Consider the following 19,893-nt stretch of genomic DNA (forward strand, 5'->3'; position numbering starts at 1 on the left):
TACCGGAAAATGTTATTTGTATTTTTACGAACAAATCACTCCTCGACATAGGAAGAACTGATGATATGTTGCATTCCTTTTAATATTATTTTGGATACTATTCGCATCAATGCTGCCGGTGCACAGTTTTCAAGGTACAAATAACAAGAATCATTTCGTACAAGCAGATTTTGAATTGTAAATAAACTTCAATTGACCTGATGCGAATTATTATCGTAGCTTGTCTTCCAGAAAACCTTTATGACTTATTTCCTGAAAGTTCTGCAAGCAATGTCTCGGAGAGGATATTAGAAGTAACACAACAAGAGCTCGGTCCACGATGGACCTGACATTAATTTTTGATTCCCTTGACTGAAAGTCAGGGTCTTACACCAGAAAATACCAAAAAATGTGGGTAACAAAAAGGTTCACTGTGATTGAAATGTATGAAATGGTATGAAAAACGTTAAATGTGGGTAACAAAAAATCGTTGAGGGCACGATAACTTGAGTAATTTTAAACCAATTTGGATGATCCTTTTTTTTAAATTTGTGGAAGTAAAATACCGAGGCTAAGTTCGAAGATGGGCTATGTGGGACGAAGGATCCGGAAGCTATCCCAGAAAAACAGGATTTTACACTGTTGATTATAGCCTCAATCGAAAAAGATTACTTTGATGAAATTTGATTTTGTTGCGTAGTGTGTGTAAATCGTATAAGTACTCAAGGTCTTACGGCAGAAAAATGTCATGAGCACACTATGATTGAAAAGTGTAGGAAATTTTATGAAAAACGTTAAATGTAACCATCATTCTTTGTAGGCATCTTATATATAAGTCATTCTCAACAAATTTCTGAATATTTTTTTTAAATTCATTATTCCAACAATCAAACAAAATATGTTACAACTCCCATACGAGTGTGAAGTTTGCGGCCAGAGCGAAGCGAGGGCCGTAATTCTCACGAGTCGTAATAATTTTATGGGATATTATATTCGACCAATAGAAAAATTCAATTTTACCGATAAAAATAATAAAATACCGATAGAAATGTGGTACATGTCGCTGGGACCTCTTCAGTAAATCAGTAAAAAGTAAAAAAAATTGTCTTTCGTTCACTCTTTGTCGATTTTGGAAATATAAAACAAAGGCGGGTGTTCCTAGCGAATTCATCCTTTTACAAAATGTAACGAGAAGGCGTTTTGTTCGTTCCAAGTGAATTCATCCTTCTACAAAATGTAATGAGAAGGCGTTCTGTTTGTTCCTAGGGAATTCATCCTTTTACAAAATGTAACTTAAAGACGTTTTGTCGATTCCTCACTTTTGTCGTTTTCTGAATCGACAAAAGTGAAGAAACGAAAAAAAAAAAATTAATTTATCGGTCGTTTATTACCATCCACATTTTATTCATGAGTGACGGTTTTGTAAAATACCGGGGGACTTCCTTTTGTACAAAACTGTAAGAGAAGAACATCTATCGGTTTTTTCTTAAATTTTTACCAAAGTGAAAGAGTCCTCTCATCGTTCCACATTTGTAAAACTTCGCATCTACTCTGATTAAATATGACAAAATGGCAATCAAACAGAATAATAGATAGCTCATACGAATGGGAAGTTTGCCAGAGCGAAGCAAGGGCCGTAATTCACACGAGTCGCATTTTATTTACGATTTGTGGTTGATTGAAAATCTTGCTGCAAATTAAGAAAAATTAGAACTCAAAGATCATTCGGTCTTCGAAGGTTTATTTGAAAAACTTTTTCTGTCAAATTTCGTTGTAATGTTTAGAGTAATCGATATATTAAATGTAGCCATTTGTAGCAGTGATGCTTCGGAAGTTCAACAATGAAATTGGACAAAAATATATTGAAAAAATTGTCAGTCAAGGGAACTGACCCGCCCAAAAGGTGGGACCTATTTATTATTATCACTGATAAGCGGCAATCTATTATGTCTGTTGGTACAGTAATATGTACAAGATGAGGGCTTGGAAGAGATACTGATGCATAGAGGGAAATGATTTTTGTCTGATTCATGTTGGAAATGGTCGCTCTCATTTTCCCATGTAATAATAATGAGTTTCGGACGTTAATTTGAACAGTAAATATTTAAAAAATCGGAAATACAGTCGCGTCGCTATTTTGAACCCGGAGGGCAAAGCCATAAATCTTTTATGTTGAACTACATCCAGTTATCCATTTTTTTTTGTGTTGAACGATTGACGTGAATTGCACCATTTCCATTTAAATGAAAATATCGTACGAAGGTACTTTGGGCACTTTCTTTTCGTTTTTTATCCAATTTAATTGGTCCAATTTCTGCTTATTGTAACTAATTCTGTTCGGTTCTTTTCTTTTCATTTTTTTATTTAAATTTAAATATCTCGTTTTTTAACAGATAAAATGTAAAGTTTAAAATAAATACAAATTTTAGTTTAATAGAATAAATAAGGTGGAACAGTGTCGATTCAACAGTTAAATTAATTGCGGGACGCATATAATTGAAACACTCCAATTGATTCTACTAAAACAAACTTAAAATGGGATTTTGTTTTAAATAAAAGTTTTTACAGTAAACTGTAAAATCGAAAAAAAATAAATTACAAACATTCTCAACAACAATCGGTGTCTGCAATCAGGGAATGAAAATTTTGCTTAAAGCCTAAAAAGTCATTTAGATTTAGGTATTTTCTTTAAAGAATTCTCAAAAATGTTAGATTATTCTATCTAAAGCACGTTACAAACGCTAAATTATTTCCCTTAATCCGGGTATCATTCCTGATCAACCGTGTCGGATCCGCAATAATTTAACGCATTAACGTTCCTTAAGTTAAAAATTTGCTCGTTAATTAAAGTGTTTTAAAAAGTTACAAATTCTTCTTTGTTCTTTCAATCGTAGTTCGGATAATTAAGTACTAATATGTCGATGAGTCGTTTGCATTTGAAAATGTTATATTCAAATCTGTTTTAATGCTAATGTTGTTTGCCGTTGATACGTTTTATCGATGATTTTGTATTGCAAATTGGTATGAAAAAATGTTGTACTGATATCGTCCGCTTTACAAGCCACCGCCTGATCGATCAACTGTAATCTTCTTCTTCAGTTTCTCTGCTTCGTGTTTCTCATCTTCTAATTCAGCCATTCGAGCGAATCTGGAGTATGCGACATGGCCAGATTTGATTGCAGACATCATCTGAATGAATTTAAGACAATTGTTGCTTTACACTGGAGAACGTTAAGCGATGAACAATTTTTATTCAACAAAAGAAAAGCCTTAAAAAAATCTACCCAAGCAGTAAGCTTACAAGCCAATGAATTTTTTTTAATTTAATGAATATTTACCAAATTTTTGGTTAGATGTTAGCTCTAGTGGAAATAGTACATTACGTCCGTGTTTGCAAATTTTTATTTTGACGAGTGTGGAACGTTATAGCCTGACCCGAAAATTAGGACGATTATTCAAACTCGTAAAAATAACATTTTGGAACCGCGTACGTAAAAGCACGTAAATAAATAAACACAATGCACGACTACATAAACTTAAAAGTGAAACGTGAAAGAAAAGTTTTTGCATTTTTTGACGACGTGTTCTGTAATCACATTAAACACATGCCACGACACAAATTGTCTAGTGTAGTAGCACTTTGTTAATAAAAACAGTAGATTTCGTTGTTTGGAACTTTTTATTTTGCCAACCAAGTGTGGCGTTTGAAGCTCGATGCAACCGATGCAACCACACAAGGCACAATACAAAGTTGAACTTTGAAAGTTCTGAACAATTACGTCAGTAGCTTAGTGAGTAAAATTAATCAATTTGTGGTGAGCTATCAAAGAAGTGTCTGTCGCGAAGATTTTACATGCAAATTCAATTGTTTGGAACGAAAGTTGGTATCCATAATTTGTGGAAAAAAGACGAAATCTAACCGGATTCAACGCTACACCACAATTCGTGCATAAAATGTATCGTTTTTAATAAAAACTTTTCTTTAGTTTCCACAGAAATTAATTTTCAGGACAAAATTCGGAGGATCTGTAACGTTCTGTATAACGTTCGGGAATCCGTTAAGTTTGTTTCGGATATAAAACCATAAAATTATTGTTTGCATTTACTTTTGATGCTTAAAACGAATGTCATCACCAAAAAAAAATGAACAAAAAAGGGCAAGAAATTCCGTAAATATTTTATTTTTGTACAACACAAACCTGCAAATATTCATCGAGTTCGACTTGACCATTCATATTGGTATCGATTTCTCGAAGAATTTCGTGCAATTCTTCACCAGAAATGTCGATGTTAGATCCATCACTCTACAAAGCAAAAGCGAACCACAAAATGTTTAAAAAAAATTATTTTGCTTACATTTGACGTGTGATTTTCTTACTTAAAAAAAAACTATTTTGAGTTAAAGACATGACACGAAACATTTACTTAATAGCTAAAACACCTCTAGTCAAGATAACCATACGATCTAAAATTATTACAGACGTTCAAGCCCCAAAATGTTCCGCTATTATCTTAAATGAACACCCAGCAATGCGCAGAGCTAGAGCTTTATGTGAGTTAGAACTACCAAATTTCTCCGAAATATCTACGACCCATTTGGTTCCTTTTGTCTCTTTACCTGCAAATAGTCGCTGAGTTCCAACCGCCCATTATAAGTGAGATCAAGTTCATTTAAAATGTCATGCAAATCGGGACCGCTGAGATGTAATCCTATGTCCTTGTCGACCGAAAAATAATTTTTTTTTGTTTTTAATTTAATGAAAGGATTTCGGATCCTCAAAATGCCAATTGGTGTCGATTTTGTTGAGCAAGGGGAAGAAAATTGAGAGACCCAAACTACAGCAGGTGACAGGATAGCAAGTTGGATCCTTATACCGACTGGTTTGTTCAAATTGTAACATCATAACAAGCTCGTTTGTGTTCTCTCCCACCAGGTACCGGCAGTGAACAAGACTTGTGTGGTTACGTAAATCACAGGAACCGAACAAAGAATCCAAAAGTATAAAAAACTATCTAGACACATAGTTACCAAAAACCGCTACCTAAAGTTCGAAAAAGTTCTAGAGGCCAAAACGTCAACAGATTGGGGAAAATAAAACCGAGAAATTTCTGTGCTGACGCTATTGATTGCACAACTGATATTGACCGACTCGGTAAGAAAAACAGATGCGACACGAAATAGTCAGGCCAGCGAGGTTTTTTGTTCGACAATAATCACCCAGAATCGTTGTCACCATCCGGTGACCAATTAAACGATAATGCCAAGAAATCTGATTAAGGGCAACTTAAGGCGCTCTACATTGCAATGTAAACATTGAACGATGAATAACGCCAAAACCTGGCCTTAAATAAAATTCGAAAATCGGAACTGGACAACTGTTGAAGTCAACATCAACTGAAACTGTAAGGTTAAGTACAGACAGTCTTTTCTGTCTGCATAGAAGAACTAAACTAATACGCCAGGTTCAAAAAAAAAGAAAGCAATTTACCTTCAATCCTCGACGGATATCATTAATGGATACGTAGCCCTTGTTTTCCTTGTCAATCAAAGCGAATCTCTTAATGTACAGCTGAATTTCGTCCTGAAAAGATAAAATGAAAGTTTAGGCTGCATTCCTACCAAATCCGAATTTTTTGTTAAACCTTCGATAGATTGATCGGTATTTTGTCACGGCTCGCACGATTTACAAGTTGACCCATTTCGGAAGTTAAAAATTCCGTTGCTGACTTCATTTGTCGTTCCTTTTCTTCCTTCGACCATTTTAGCTCTTCGCCCATAATGTCGATGATTGCGGGTAGGGCCTCTTGAGCCGCTTGTACATTAAGAAATGCCAACCGAAGTCTACGTGCAACCATGTCGATTGCTGTCATTGCATACTCTCGAACACCGTAACGCACCTCTGCGTCAATATACGGAAATTCGGGATGAATTTTTCGTCCAATGATGGGCCATCGTTTTCCCGTCAATGCAGCCATCTTAGCTACCGGGAACGCCCGATCACCATATGATTCAGATAAATGTCTGGCGACTTCACAGTCTAAGCCAAAATCTTGTACTAATCGAATGTACATAGTAGGTGTCCAACCGTGCGATCCCTCAAGCTTCATATCGCGAGTTTGACATTCCGCCTTCTCTGGAGTCAAATTACATGCCTTAATTGCGGCATCTAAAGTGTGCTCCGCCATGGCACGATATGTTGTCCATTTTCCACCAGCAATTGTCACTAAATTACTGGGACTGACGTGAACGATGTGATTACGAGCCAAGGATTGTGTGTCCTCCTTGTTCGGATCTGATACCAACGGACGAATACCACTCCATGCGGATAATACATCACCACGTCGCACTTCAACGTCAGAGTTCAAGTAATTTTTGATTTCGGTCAAAATGAATTGAATTTCATCCTCGGTTGGTTTTGGATTGTGTGTAACCTCGCAAGGCAAATCGGTTGTGCCTGCAATTGTTTGATTGAGCCACGGAAGGAAAAAGATGACACGTCCGTCAGATGTTGAAGGATCCAACAGTCCCATTTGCTGTGGACTGTAGTAACCGGGCAAAACGATATGGACGCCGGAACTCGGACAGCAGATCGTTTTTACTGTTGGATCGTCCATTTTTCGGATGTGATCGGTGAACGGGCCGGTAGCATTGATAATGCATTTCGCTTTTACTTCCCACCTGTAAGTATTTTTGTAGAAAGGAGGGCTCGACAGTTTTATTGACCCGAGATATTTACGTTTTTCCGGTGATTGTGTCCTTAACCTTAGCTCCACACAGTTTATTCTGTCCGTTTGCATCCTTTTTCTTCATAAGTTCAGTGACTTCAACATGATTGCAAACTGTAGCACCTTGTCGAGCCGCTGTTAATGCAATTGCCAAATTCATACGGGCATCATTCTGTTGTCCTGAAAAGGGTTACAGTTCGTCGAGCTCATTTAGTTCAAATATTCATCACACAGAAAAGCGCTACCGTCATAATACACGATTGCTCCGCATAATTTATCCCCTTTTAACATGGGAAACAATTCCAGAGCATTGCTTTTGGAGAGTAGATACGAGCTCTTAACATTGCGGTCGCCGGCAACGAGATCGTAGCACTTAATACCAACCCAGTAGTATGGAACTTGCCACCATCTAAACAGTTCAAAATGTAAAATTGAAAGTGCCATTTGTAGCGTTTATTAAATAAGCTTACGTATAGACCGGCAACATGATTGGTAGGGGATGTGTTAGATGCGGAGCTGAGTGTAGCATAGAGGCGCGTTCAGCTAATGCCTCTTTCACCATACGATACTGCTCCACATCAGCCTAAATTGGAAACGAATTTTGAATTTCCAAACGGATTATAAGATTATAAGCGCAAACAAACCCTTAAAATGGCGGTCTGTAGATATCGTACTCCTCCATGAATCAATTTCGTTGATCTTGAAGATGTTCCACTGGAATTACAAATAGATAATGAAATTCATGTCATACGAAGAGTTGCACCTCGTGACGACGATCGAGAATACACACAAAGCAACCGGCCCTATGGCAATAATTAATAATTACCTAGCAAAATCGTCAGCCTCGACAAGCGCTGTTTTCAAACCTACATTCCATATGTTACAGATTAGTTGGTGGTATTAATTCAAACTTAAACACAAATTGATCTTACCTCTAGTAATTGCATCTAAAGCACATCCGGCTCCAGTAGCGCCTCCGCCAATAACTGGTATATTCAATATGTATCAATTGGAGTCATAATATTATTATTACAAATTCAAAATGCGCACACACCTAAAACATCATATTCTTCCCCGCTTTGTAGCACTTGAATTTGTTCGGAACGTGGAGGTAGTTGTCGTTTCACTCTTGGTTTGGCGATAGACGCTGTTTCTACCTGTATAAGCTTGTAATTGAGTGATTGTAACAAGGAGGAAAATGAGTGAAATTACAGTGTAATTGTTGTTCGAGTTTAGTGCCCATGCAGCTATTGTAGCGCCGGCACATGCTCCGAACGTTGATATTCCAAATTTTCGTAATCTTGTAGCCATTCTATTGAGCAATCGTTACTGGTAGACTGGAAGCCAAAATTTGCAAATAAGAAACCGTGGGAAAAAGAACTTTATGCTGAAAACAGTCGGCTTGATCTTGGACATCAAGTCATTTGAGTTTATCCTTTGACATGACATATTAACGTAGGACCAGGACACTCACATCATAGCCTAACGTTATGATACCTTTCGCAGCAAATGATTAGCCTCATTTCAAACACACGCAAAAAGATCGGACGAATGCACAGGTCAGTTAACTTACAGTCTGCTTTTACACACATTCCCTACGACTTTGTGCCAATTCTATTTTTAATCACTTTCGGTTCTGTAATGCATTTCGATTCGATGTTAATGGCATACTGTCTTTGTTAAATAATCAAAAGTTCACAGAACCCAATAAGAAAAAGAAATTTAAATTTTAGTGAGATCATTGGGAATTGGAATCAGCATCTAACATTTGCTTATCATTCACTCGTTATTACGACAGATTATCGTGACGGAAATTTTGCTGATGACTGTGACGACCGATAATCAAATATTTATTTACTACAAGCGAATTGCCACTTTTGAAAGCTACTTGTCTTTGTTTGAATATAATTGTTCAATTTCATAATGTGATCACAAGGCTATGAGTACCCACATCAAATATATTTGCTGTCGTTTACAAAACTATCATTTTTGTATATTGCACAAGTAAATAAAGAATCGAGACGTTATCGCTTACATAAGAACATGAAGTAAGAACATGGAACCGAAGCGCCAAACCGGTGATTGAAAAGATTATAGCCTGAGTATCAATCTACTGGTTTCTAACGCGAAGAAAATGAAAGCATCAGCGATTCAGACATTTTGTTGTTTTGATTTAAATATTGTCGGCAAAATAAAATTGCTTCACATCAAATTTGAACAGTTATTAACATTCGATTAGACCATTGACTACTTTCTGTTCTTCGTCAGAATGGTTGAAACAATCGGCAACGAACGCGACACTGACTTCCCCAAAGAGTCCTCAATATCATTTCGGTCGTACTGAGTTTCTTTGTAGATCAATTTCTTGTGGCTTAAACGATTCTCTTTCACATTAGCCCCTGGTGCGACAAATTCGATATCCAAATCCGATGGCTTTGAACATAAAGTCTTGGCTAACTTGTAGAATTCTTGATGATCCTCGCATTGATCAGCTAATAGATTAAGCAAGTCCTGCATTTCTTTGCTGTCTTCACAAATGGCCCGCTCTGAACAAGGATAGCCCAATAGACCCAAATCATCGTCGTCTTGCTGCTTTAGCTGTCTGCTCAATGCTATTTGGAATTTAATTGGGGGACAGTCATCCAGGTATGGATTCTGTGACTGGACCAGTTCATTCGATGACTTCAATGGATTCATACACACGTAGTACAGACCATCTCTCCGTACAACTCTCAAAGTCGGCTTTATAGCAACCGCTTTCTCTGGTGTAAGTTCAGGTGAAACCTTTTTCTCACACGTAATGCAAGTGGCCATATCTTTTGGCATACAAGAACATGGTCCGTTAAAATAAGACATGATGTCTCTAATATTTCTGGGAATAGCACCAGGTCTCCTGAATTAATTGTTAAGAATTATGTGGATTAGTTGGTACAGTAGACAAATCACTACATTTACCATCCGGCATTAGCGATATCACTAAAACATTTCGTCCAGTACCATCCCATGTAACTGGGCACTCGACCGTCCTCACATTGAAAACAATTATGTCGTGGTACAATGCCGATTACCGATCGGGCTCTTTTGCTTTTTTTAACTCCATCGGTAGCATAGGGGCTGTAAGTGCGGTAACAGTATAGATCACATCTAATAATATACCTAGCCTATGGGAACCTTTTATTGACAATTTTGAATCCATATTTGGACAAACCCATTCGGTTCATTATGCCACTGAGATTGTCTGAATGAAATGATGCATTTTCCCATTTTTTTCGGTTGACGAAAGCATCGAAAATGTTTTGCAACACCATTAGCTTTTCGGCTGGACGAATCCTTTAAGAATGTTTAAATTTGAAAAAGACAAGATACTTAACGCAGCGGATTTACATCATTTTTTGCCGGCTTCCCTGATCCAGAGATGTCGATGATATTCGATGATTTTTCATTTGGCGTAATATAACCTCACGTTTCCATTTGCTATCACCGACAGTTGGTCCGCGAACTTTCATCCTACAACGATTCGATCCGTTCGGACCGCTAGATCGCTTGTGTTTTGTTTCGATTATTTTCCCAACCGTCTTCGCAATGGAAACATCATCGGTCTCTGGTTTCTCTGCAGTTGTTGCATCAGGAATACCATCTGGTTCCGTTTTTTTAGATGCCAGACCACATTGTGCATCGTTACATGTTACAACAAATTGCGACGCATCGACGGTCTGACCATGTAAATTTCGATTAAATTTACGGCCAGGACATTTTGATTTGCATCTCTTGTTTGGTTCATCAACTGGGATATTTGATGTATCTCCAGACACCACAAAAATAAGATCAGCAGAGTCCACGTCATCTTTTAGACTATTCAAAGTGTTGCTTTTGTTCTTCTTCTTGGGAGACATTAGACTAAAATGTATTGAACGCGACAGTTTCGATATGGGCAACCTAATACACCATTTACGTTTACCAATTTGGCCCTGACTGCAGGTTTGGTATAGAAATATTAAAAATATTGACCGACTGGTATTGACTGCTATGATTGAATAATTTTAGTAAATAGAAAAATATGGGTAGGAAAGTGGAAGTCCCTGTGAAGCACGTGAACGTGAAGAATTTTTCACATTTTTCTCTTGTTTTCGTTTCCTTCAATTGCCTTAAATCAAACTCCCAAGACAGACCAGACACATAAATGGTCACTAATTAAGCATTTTAGATTTAGCTTTCTCACGTTAAAATTATGGCGTTCAATCTTGAAGCCTAAAAAACAACTAAAAGGTCTACGTCTGAGTTTAAACAGTGTGCTAAATGAAGTGGCTCTGAACTTACAAACATAACCGAAACTTTCGTACAAGTCAGATCAGAGCCGGATTAACACGATGGGCTTTAGGGGCTTAGCCCCTTGGCGCTGGATAAAAGTGGCGCTGGAAAATTAATAATGAATCGTGTTTAGTTTACTGGTTTCATTAGAATAAACTACTTTTACCGATATTTAAAAAAAAATTGCTTGCGACGCCTTTATGTCATCTCTTAAAAAGATAAGACATCATCACAGTTTTCACATTTTCTTGTTTGGAAATTCCTGATATCCACTGTATCCAGAATACTGGTAAATCACGAAAATTAAACTTCAAATTCTTGATTGGCATTTTATTTCCGATCAGCAAATCAGTTTTATCATCGGGAAACTTCAGCTCTCAACATACTCGTTTAGTAGTAGCATATGTCATTTAGAGGTAATAACATGTACATGGCAGGATGTAAAATTGTTATTCAAAATCAATCCAAGGTATCTGCTTGCCTTCAAAAAAGGTTTTACTTATCGACGAATTTTGTGTAAGACTAACCATGAAAGAAAAATAAAGTTGCACACGGAATGTATAGTCTTGAAAGTTTCTTGATGGAAAGAATCTAAAAATTCTTTGCTCGCTTCGCTCGCGGTTACTTTCTCCTTCCTTTCACTTTCAAATGAATATAAGCAAAATGAAAAAACTAGGCCCACCTTATGGGTAAGTGAGGTCCTTTCACTGACTGAATTTTTCAATCAATTTTTGCGATTGTTATAAAAATATAGTAAAACTGTTGCACTTTTCGGGTCTTAGGTATGAACAAAAAATTTCGAAATGATTTCTGGATTATTAGTCCAATACTTCCCATTAACGAACCTAGCCTCAGAAATTTCAGTCCTCCGGATTCAAAAACTTTTTTGGAAATATACATTCAGAATTACTCGAGCTACCGTATTATCAATCTTCGAGACGAAAATTCTTTTGACAATATCACAGAGTTCACCCGTTCCTTTATAGCTCATCTTCAAACTTAACCTCAGGAATTTCATTTCTTGACGATAAAAAAAAAGGAAATCCTCAAGTTATCGTGTTATCAAGAGACGAGACAAAAATTCTTTTGGGAGTATCATAGAGATGGCATCGCCCGTCCGTGTTAGCCTATCTTCGAACTTAACATCAGGAATTTAATTCCTCGTCGATTAAAAAACATTTTTGGAAATCCGTGGCAAATTACTTAAGTTATCGTTTTATCAAGGAATGAACAAAATGTCACAAATATTTTAGAGTGTTTATTATCCGTCAGACCCATGACTTTTAGTCAAGATAATTATTTACGACCGAAGTAAAACTTAGCTAGGCTATAGAATGTTACAACCCTGTTTACGTTCTTATTACCATTTCTCCGAACCGATCGTTAGGATATTGTTAGGATATCGACACTAATATTATTCGTTTATACGTTCACGAAAAGTAAAAGCCATTTTTTTGTATTGGCGCTCGAAAACTAATAGCCCCGTGGCGCTGAAAACCTTAATCCGGCTCTGAGTCAGATGATTTTCGGGTATGAAATAACTTAAAATTGCGATCTAATGACCTCTCTAATAACTTTTTACGATAAAGTTTATCCGTTTGAATTTGCATCGTTATCCATATCCATATCCATAATTTTTCACAGCACTTATTCCTCTCCCAATCATTCTCACACATTGAAAACTACAAAATGAAAAACACATGAACTACAATTCACTGTCATGCCATAATCATATCGCAACCTTAAACTTTATGAATTGTATGTTGCTCTTTTTGTTAATGAATTTTTTTTTATGTGGATAACACTTTTTCTCACACAATTACATAATAAAAGAGAAGAGTGGTATAGCGGTCAAACAAAGGTCATTCATACATTGTAACAGTCATTCAGAAAGTGGTAACTAATTCAATGGAAATAAATCTGAGCAATAAAATCGTTATTAAAATTTTATCAGTTAAACGATTAGTCCGATAAGACGAGACTCACTTTTAAAAAAAATGTCGTGTGGGTTGTTGGATGAGAATCAAGTGTAATGAATTTATTTTCGAATTAAATTCCACCGTGCAATACACCATCCAGTTTGTGAACCAAATGAACAAAGTCCGAAGTCTCGATTGAGTTAAATTAGAACAATGAAAACTTTGTGAAAAATATAGAAAGTAAAAATTTGTTCTTCGGGATTTTTCCTGCTCGAATTTTATATCTCACGCGCTATAAAAGGAACACTTTTGCAGTTCTACACACTGACGATTCGTTTTTTTCGTATCGAGTTATTTATTTTTTAATTCCGAGCAATTTTGTCACAATTTTAGAAGTGGTTTCTACTAATTCCTCTGGACCAGAAGGCACTTTTTTATTCTTTCGAATGAAGATAGAAAATTTTATAGAGAACCAACCGTGTGTCTCGTTTTCTCTACTACAAAATATTTTACTACACTCGCGGTTGATATTTGGGTACTGTAGACACGAGCGATAGTTCGAAACTGATTCAAACTCAAAATAAATTCTGTAATTCAGTTTCGTCATCACCACTGACGATGAGTTGTGTACGACTTGAGTGTATATTGTATTATCGGATGTAATCGTTGGTTGTGGAAGCGGTAATTGCTCGACGTTATCGCTAATTTGTTTTTTTTTTTATTTGCATTGTGATCGAAAAATTGTTTTGATTAATCAATTATCGATATTGATATTGCTGATTTTATCGGAACTTACTTCTCTTAAATAATCTGGCACATCTGTATGGTGTATGTAGGTGCAGGCAGCCTGTTTCGCTTTATCATACTCGTCTCACGCAATAATCATCTTATTTGTATCGGTAATTAAGTGGACACAACATTTCTGACCTTCTAATTTCTGCTAACAGTCGTTGTGGAAACATGTGACGGAATGTGCCGCATTATTTCTCTCTTATTTACGATTTAAGACTGTTCTAGGGGTATACATACAACCAATTCATCTGTTGACATTATCTAAAACTAGCTTAGCTCACGGCTACACAGCACACTTTTCAATGGGAAACGGGAAAGGGCTTCATCTCCGAATTATATCACAATACGAAGAATGACTTCGCCTGTGGGTTAGATCAACTAATATCACCCACAGTACCGGACTGGCTCGAAAAAGCCCATCGGGGGCACCATGCAACTCAATTTAAAAAGGCCCACAAATCAAAAATTTTCATACAAAAATCCAAAAGGCCCATCGGGAATCCCCCGAATTCACCGTATGGCCAGTTCGGGCCTGATCACCCACCTCCATACAGAAAGAAACAAAAGGGAAAAAAGCCGAAAAACTAAAATATTGGAAGCATCGGTATATTACACGCAACCTCGAGCGATATACTCATCATTTAAACAAAACCAAGTCAGTATTTAAAAATATTCACTACAATGTATTGCACTGAATGTACGACAAGTATAAAATGTGCATTAGAATATCAGCACTGAGTGCTGATCGAATGCAGTGTATAGTTGCCTTGAATATAACAACAATTAGAAATCAGATGAAACATATGTTCACTAAAACACGAAGTTATTTACGATGCAACACGAGTACCCTGCACACTTCACAGACAAGCTTCATCATTGCAAGCATAATAACTGCAAAATTCTGAAATGTTTCCGTTCATTGCAATCAGAAAGCTAAATTTTCCACACTTTACTCAGATGAACACACACACACCATAACTGCATAGGTTTTTCCGATTATGAAATGACGTAAGATTGGATTCGCTTGAAAAATGTCCCATTACTTACCGTAAATTCGTTCTCTTATTTACTATCGTGCAAAGTACAATTGATACTTCGTTCTATATTTAACTAGTTAATGAATTATAATGTCGTCCTGATGCATTCAATTCACGACGGTTCGCACATGAAAACGTTGTATAACTCTAATCAAAGAAAAAACTATTTCGTTCACATAACTCACAAATTTTATGATTGAACAGGTTTCGTATTCATCGAATAAAATCAATTTGAAAAACACACGCGCCCAATGTCAGATACCGTACTGAGAAAGACTTTCGGTGTTTCAATGCTCATTTCGTGTGCTCGTCTAACATAAATAGAGCGCAGAGAATTGGCAATGGAGTGTGGAATATTATTAGTCGGTGTCTTGCGTGGTGACGTAAAAAACGCTGGGAAACACTTTACTGCGATAACGATACCGCAGTCATGCGCACGTGTTTGATTCATGAACATTTGGAATTTGAAGAATGATAGTGTAGTGCTAGTTATATTTTGACCGAACGTGCTAGCAGAAAACAGTTTGGTTTTGCGATCCCGTTCGCAGGGCCGGACTAGCTCAAAAAAGCCTTCGGGATAAAAAATTTGTAAAAAGCCCTTCATTGCCCTTGGACCCATACAAAAGATAAGAAGGCCAAATGAACATGGCCAGTTCGGACCTGCCTGTTCGAAATTAGTTCGACAATTTGAGATTATATTTGTTGAAAGTAAGCGAGTCTACTAGTTTTGAAACGATTGGCTGGAATTTGATATCTACAAAGAGAACATGAGAAAAGCAACGATGGTATTTGGGGTTACTAAAGGCCTAAGGGCCTGACTTTATATAGAAAATGGTATGTTTAGGCATTATTATTTTAACGAGTCGGAAGGCTAGGACTATAATTGCAATAGTCAAAATATTAATGCCCAGGACAAGTCAGCGGTAGCTCTAAGGTTTCGAAGACGAATGCCAGTTCCATCATTTGTCCCATTTTCAATTCTTGACTACTTGCAATAAAATCAAATTTGTGTAGTAGTAACGATCTAGCCCGGCCCTTCGTGAAGTGTTAAGGCAAGATTTATCTTCTTTAATCGTGTCTTGATTTCGTAGCATTTTGAACCAATTTCAATTTAGCCAAATGATATGGTATTGTCTGAATTCAGACCGTAATGATGAAAATCTTTGTTGAGTTGTTCACTTCTTTAATTTTTAGCCCCGTACGAAGTACGAAGGGGCTTATAGGATTACGATGCCGTGTGTAATTGACGGAATTCGAAGCAGACGGTAAGGGCAAAGTGTTTGCCTATGTTCATAGATAACGAATCCGCAATAAAAATTTTGTCCGTCCGTCCGTCCGTCTGTCACGTCGATATCTTGAGTAAATCAAATCCGATTTCAAATTTTTTTTTTCCTGAAAGATAGTCAAAATAGTGAGGCTAAGTTCGAAGATGGGCGATTTTGGGTCGACCCTTCCGGAGCTGGGGCCCAATAAGTGCCTAACTGTTTTTCGACGATATCTCCAGACATTTAAGCACTACACTTGTAAGTAATACGACAAAAAAAAATTGGATGACCGACTCGTGAGTTAGACCCCTTGGTGTGAACTAGGTACAGGGCGGCAAGCCGTTTTTGCTTGTAGGTTGGCCAAATTTGAACGGATTTAGATGGATTTTGCTTTATTAGATAGGTATTGACCGTACCAATCAGGGAATTTTTTTTTTATGAAATTCGATTCACCGAAGCGTGAGCTAGGTCTCTTGGAGTGAGCTTATATGTGGCTACTCGGCCGTACAGTGAAGGTGGTGTTTTTTGTTAATATCTCGAGTAAACTTTGACCGAATTTCAATTTTTTTTTTGTTTGAAAGGTACTAACGAATGTATAGCAGCCGTACTACTTTCCACCTCCTAACAAAATGGCCGTCGGCCGCCATTTTGGATTTTTGTAAAATCAATATAAATCGGTGAAAATGATACTTACTTAATTTTAGGTCAATTCGAAATTTGTGTTACATTTGAAAGGAACGTCGTACGGGGCTTCGTAATTGCGCTATGCGCAATTTTTCAGACGTACACATTTCATAAGAATTTTACTTTACCGACGTTTACGGGCGCAGTAGGCTTACGGTAAGAGTAGGGCGACGGACGAACTAGGGTCACGTACGCAATAGATGTACGGTTTTGTACGGTGCTCAGTCGCAGCAAACGCTCCGACTGTTCTGACGGCTCGTTTTAATTCACTTCAATCTCATCCAAAAATTAATAAATCCCCAAAATATGATTTTGATAAGATAAGAGAAGCGGCGAGCCTTCAGCGGATTATTTTATTTTCGGTTGACATTTATATGAGTGTAAGAAAAAGGCGAAACTCATTTTTTTCCAAATGTTTTATTTTTGTCGTTTTATAACAATTACAATAAGTTCATATTGGTAATATGTTACAGTGTTAGCGGCCGTGTGTATGGATTAGTCATAGCCTCATCAATGAAACAAAAAATCCATCCGAAAATGGGCTCATTGAGAATGTATTGGATGTTCGGATAAATTGTTCTCCACCTTCCAAACAAAATATAAAAGCAAAGTAAAAAAAAAGATAATTAAATTAGCAAAATGGAAGTAAATTCAACCCCAAAACGCGGCTGGTACACGAAACATTATGTGTTTATGTGTCTGTTGTAGAGTATGAATGGGCAGCGAATAAATTAAACTAAAAATCTCAATAGAGACAAATCTTATAATCGTTCGAAGTTCCACCACGTCAACCCCCCCGGTGGTTTCGAAATTACGAACGAAGAAAAACATTTTGTCGTCATCCCAAAACATTGCCACTCGAAAATATCTTTCATTTATAAATTAAAATGGTCAAACGTACGTACAAAAATCAAAAGTTTTTTTTTTAATATTAAAAAGAAATTATAAAGAGTTGAGAGTCTTACACGGAAAGAAAAATTGGTTCGATTCGGAAATTTGAAATTGTTTCTAGATTATTGTTGAATTGGTGTTCATTCATTATTTTCGTTGTCTCTCTCTCTCTCTCTCGTCGGCCCTATTTTAGAATTTCTCTTCTTCAAGGCCATGCTTGAAGAACATAAAAACTGGCTTCTGAGTTCCATCTATATCACGATATTCGCACATAGCGACCATGCCGTCACAGTCCATTGATTCGCCGGTGAAGAATTGCAATTCCTTGAATCGACCAAGAATGTCTTTCATCTGTTTGTTGATGTTGTTTTTGAATGTGTCCACCTCATCAGGCTTGGATTCGGACAGTTTGGCGGTGATTCTGGAAAGGAAGAGAACACACAGCACGTTTTAGTATACATATAATCGAAAAATGCAGCGACCATTTGATAGAACAAGCAACAGCACGTAAAAAATCGAGGTATTTTCGTTTCTCGCTCATTATGCGTTAAGGAAATGCGACTTGCTATTTACTAGGGATTTACTACTACGAAAATCAGTAGTATGGTGAATAAGTGTAAAAAGAACTATGAATATCACCCACTCAAATCCCTGCAAAGCCCATTCAAATTTAACATTTCAATGCAAAAATGGCAGAAGTGGATGTCACAGTATGCACGTTGCAGAAAAAAAATGCAATGACGTCATTGCTACAGCGTCACCATCACAGTATTAACAGTGTTATCCACACCATCTGCACACACAATAAACTAACACACAAACTCTTTGGCAGATAAGAGTGTACACCTCCTATTCGTGTTGTATACGTAAATTTAACGAACGATACTAGTGAGTCATGACGTACACAAGGACACAAAAAATCAGCATCTAATGAGCTCGACAAAATATCGTGTGTAGATTCCAGAGGTGCATGTTCTTGGTTAAACAACGATTAAAAAAACTCACTTTTTCATGTAATCCTTCAAGTACAGCAGATACGATTTCTTGTCGTTAAAGGCATAGGTTTCGCACAAACGATGATTCAGAATTACATCGACGCCCTGTTCAACAATTGCCTCGCTGCCTTCGTCAGCTATTTAGGAAAAATGCAAAAAAAGGTTTTAGTAAACGCAAAAATGGTTTTAGTAAACGCAAAAATGTACCTTCTTCTGCCGATGGATTGGAACCAGCCAGTTCGAAATCGGTTGTGCGTTTCACCAGTGTACCGTATACTTCGTAGATCACATCGTCGACCAGTTTCATTTTGTACGAGTCCGAAAACATTTCGTCGCCTAGAAATAGGGAAATTTAATTGATTCCGAATTTTGCCACCGCTAATGTCGTTTTTGTAGGTTACATTTACGTTATGACGTTTGCACTTTCGAGAATTAAAATATAGAAATAATCATGGTTCATGTGGCGAGTACACTCACAGACAAAAATTTTTTTATTTGAAAATTTAGATTAGACCACAAAATCGTTCAAGCAAAACCATAATTGAAACAAACTTTTTGACTTTTTTTGGACATGTCGAAATGACAGCTTGATGCAGAGCGATGCATGCACTCACAATCTATTCAACAGTTTGCTGTCTCAAAATAGATCTATGCCTTTTAACACCAATTTCCATTACCTGTGATGATATCCTTGTAGATTCTCATGTTGGTGGAAGGTGGAGATTTTACGTTGTCACGACAAAATTAAGTTCAAAAGTGAGAACGTTTCTGCCGCGTGGCTCTGTTAACAAAAAATCCGACCGGAAAGGGTATTACCCATCTACTGCACAGCTGATGTCGAATTTTCATTTTCGAATATTTCGAAATGGAATGTTTTGGTTGGGAATTTCATTATGGGCAAAATTAAAATTGTTGCCGTAAGTGCGCTGAAAATTCAAAAAAAAAAATTATTTATTATCAAAGCGAAAAAAAGACTGCTCGCATACGGCACAGTCAGTTAAAAAAAAATGATCTTTTCAATCAACAAATATTACAATAAATAAAAATCATCTGCTATATTCCTTCCTGCTGTTCCTGCACCAGGGCCTACTTTTTGGAAACTAATTTCTTGAATTTCTCGAAATTTCTCGAATTTCTTAAAATTTCTCGAATTCGAGAAATTCGAGAAACTTCAAGAAACTCGAAAAATTAGTTTCTTGAAATTTCTTGAATTTCTCGAAGTTTCTCGAATTTCTTGAATTTTCTGGAATTTCTTGAAATTTCTCCAATTTGAGAAAATCAAGAAACTTTGAGAAAT

At 36.8% G+C, this 19,893-nt stretch overlaps 3 protein-coding genes across 7 annotated transcripts; all 3 read right to left on the reverse strand.

Moving 5' to 3' along the window:
- Nucleotides 1-2,323: 2,323 nt before the first annotated feature.
- LOC119083168 (glycerol-3-phosphate dehydrogenase, mitochondrial) lies at nucleotides 2,324-18,555 on the reverse strand. Of its 5 annotated transcripts, XM_037192825.1 has the most exons (14): nucleotides 18,543-18,555; nucleotides 11,396-11,398; nucleotides 7,918-8,042; nucleotides 7,760-7,862; nucleotides 7,638-7,691; nucleotides 7,532-7,571; nucleotides 7,350-7,419; nucleotides 7,176-7,288; nucleotides 6,951-7,114; nucleotides 6,717-6,885; nucleotides 5,623-6,658; nucleotides 5,469-5,561; nucleotides 4,179-4,283; nucleotides 2,855-3,168 (listed from the first exon to the last, which is right to left on the reverse strand). In XM_037192825.1, the coding sequence occupies exons 3-14, from the start codon at nucleotides 8,014-8,016 to the stop codon at nucleotides 3,034-3,036; spliced, it is 2,181 nt and encodes a 726-aa protein (XP_037048720.1). In that variant the 5' UTR covers nucleotides 8,017-8,042; nucleotides 11,396-11,398; nucleotides 18,543-18,555; the 3' UTR covers nucleotides 2,855-3,033. The 5 variants fall into 5 exon arrangements, with proteins under 5 accessions (XP_037048722.1, XP_037048717.1, XP_037048720.1 ...); XM_037192827.1 differs by lacking the exons at nucleotides 4,179-4,283; nucleotides 11,396-11,398; nucleotides 18,543-18,555 and adding exons at nucleotides 4,598-4,696; nucleotides 14,772-15,054 and having other exon boundaries at nucleotides 2,324-3,168; XM_037192822.1 differs by lacking the exons at nucleotides 11,396-11,398; nucleotides 18,543-18,555 and adding an exon at nucleotides 14,772-15,051 and having other exon boundaries at nucleotides 2,324-3,168.
- LOC119083171 lies at nucleotides 8,336-10,834 on the reverse strand. Its single transcript, XM_037192831.1, has 4 exons — nucleotides 10,090-10,834; nucleotides 9,877-10,035; nucleotides 9,661-9,819; nucleotides 8,336-9,598 (listed from the first exon to the last, which is right to left on the reverse strand). Exons 1-4 carry the CDS (start codon nucleotides 10,596-10,598, stop codon nucleotides 8,953-8,955), a joined length of 1,473 nt encoding a protein of 490 aa, XP_037048726.1. The 5' UTR covers nucleotides 10,599-10,834; the 3' UTR covers nucleotides 8,336-8,952.
- On the reverse strand, nucleotides 17,120-19,436 carry LOC119083181 (translationally-controlled tumor protein homolog). Its single transcript, XM_037192841.1, has 4 exons — nucleotides 19,274-19,436; nucleotides 18,804-18,932; nucleotides 18,607-18,733; nucleotides 17,120-18,022 (listed from the first exon to the last, which is right to left on the reverse strand). The coding sequence occupies exons 1-4, from the start codon at nucleotides 19,299-19,301 to the stop codon at nucleotides 17,791-17,793; spliced, it is 516 nt and encodes a 171-aa protein (XP_037048736.1). The 5' UTR covers nucleotides 19,302-19,436; the 3' UTR covers nucleotides 17,120-17,790.
- Between the last annotated feature and the right edge of the window lie 457 nt (nucleotides 19,437-19,893).

Source organism: Bradysia coprophila, unplaced genomic scaffold (assembly GCF_014529535.1).
Source record: "Bradysia coprophila strain Holo2 unplaced genomic scaffold, BU_Bcop_v1 contig_561, whole genome shotgun sequence".
Classification (NCBI taxonomy): Eukaryota; Metazoa; Arthropoda; class Insecta; order Diptera; family Sciaridae; genus Bradysia; species Bradysia coprophila.

Excerpts from the sequence above, each read along its gene's own strand:
- LOC119083168 (XM_037192822.1), bottom strand. The coding sequence starts at position 8,016 with ATGGCTACAAGATTACGAAAATTTGGAATATCAACGTTCGGAGCATGT. Across the intron at positions 7,863-7,917 it reads ACTCGAACAACAATTACACT|GTAGAAACAGCGTCTATCGC; the intron begins GTAATTTCACTC and ends AAGCTTATACAG. Across the intron at positions 7,692-7,759 it reads GGAAGAATATGATGTTTTAG|TTATTGGCGGAGGCGCTACT; the intron begins GTGTGTGCGCAT and ends TGAATATACCAG.
- LOC119083171 (XM_037192831.1), bottom strand. The coding sequence starts at position 10,598 with ATGTCTCCCAAGAAGAAGAACAAAAGCAACACTTTGAATAGTCTAAAA. Across the intron at positions 10,036-10,089 it reads GGAAGCCGGCAAAAAATGAT|GATTCGTCCAGCCGAAAAGC; the intron begins GTAAATCCGCTG and ends ACATTCTTAAAG. Across the intron at positions 9,820-9,876 it reads TTCAAAATTGTCAATAAAAG|CCCCTATGCTACCGATGGAG; the intron begins GTTCCCATAGGC and ends CCGCACTTACAG.
- LOC119083181 (XM_037192841.1), bottom strand. The coding sequence starts at position 19,301 with ATGAGAATCTACAAGGATATCATCACAG. Across the intron at positions 18,734-18,803 it reads CAATCCATCGGCAGAAGAAG|CTGACGAAGGCAGCGAGGCA; the intron begins GTACATTTTTGC and ends TTTCCTAAATAG. Across the intron at positions 18,023-18,606 it reads TTGAAGGATTACATGAAAAA|AATCACCGCCAAACTGTCCG; the intron begins GTGAGTTTTTTT and ends CTTCCTTTCCAG.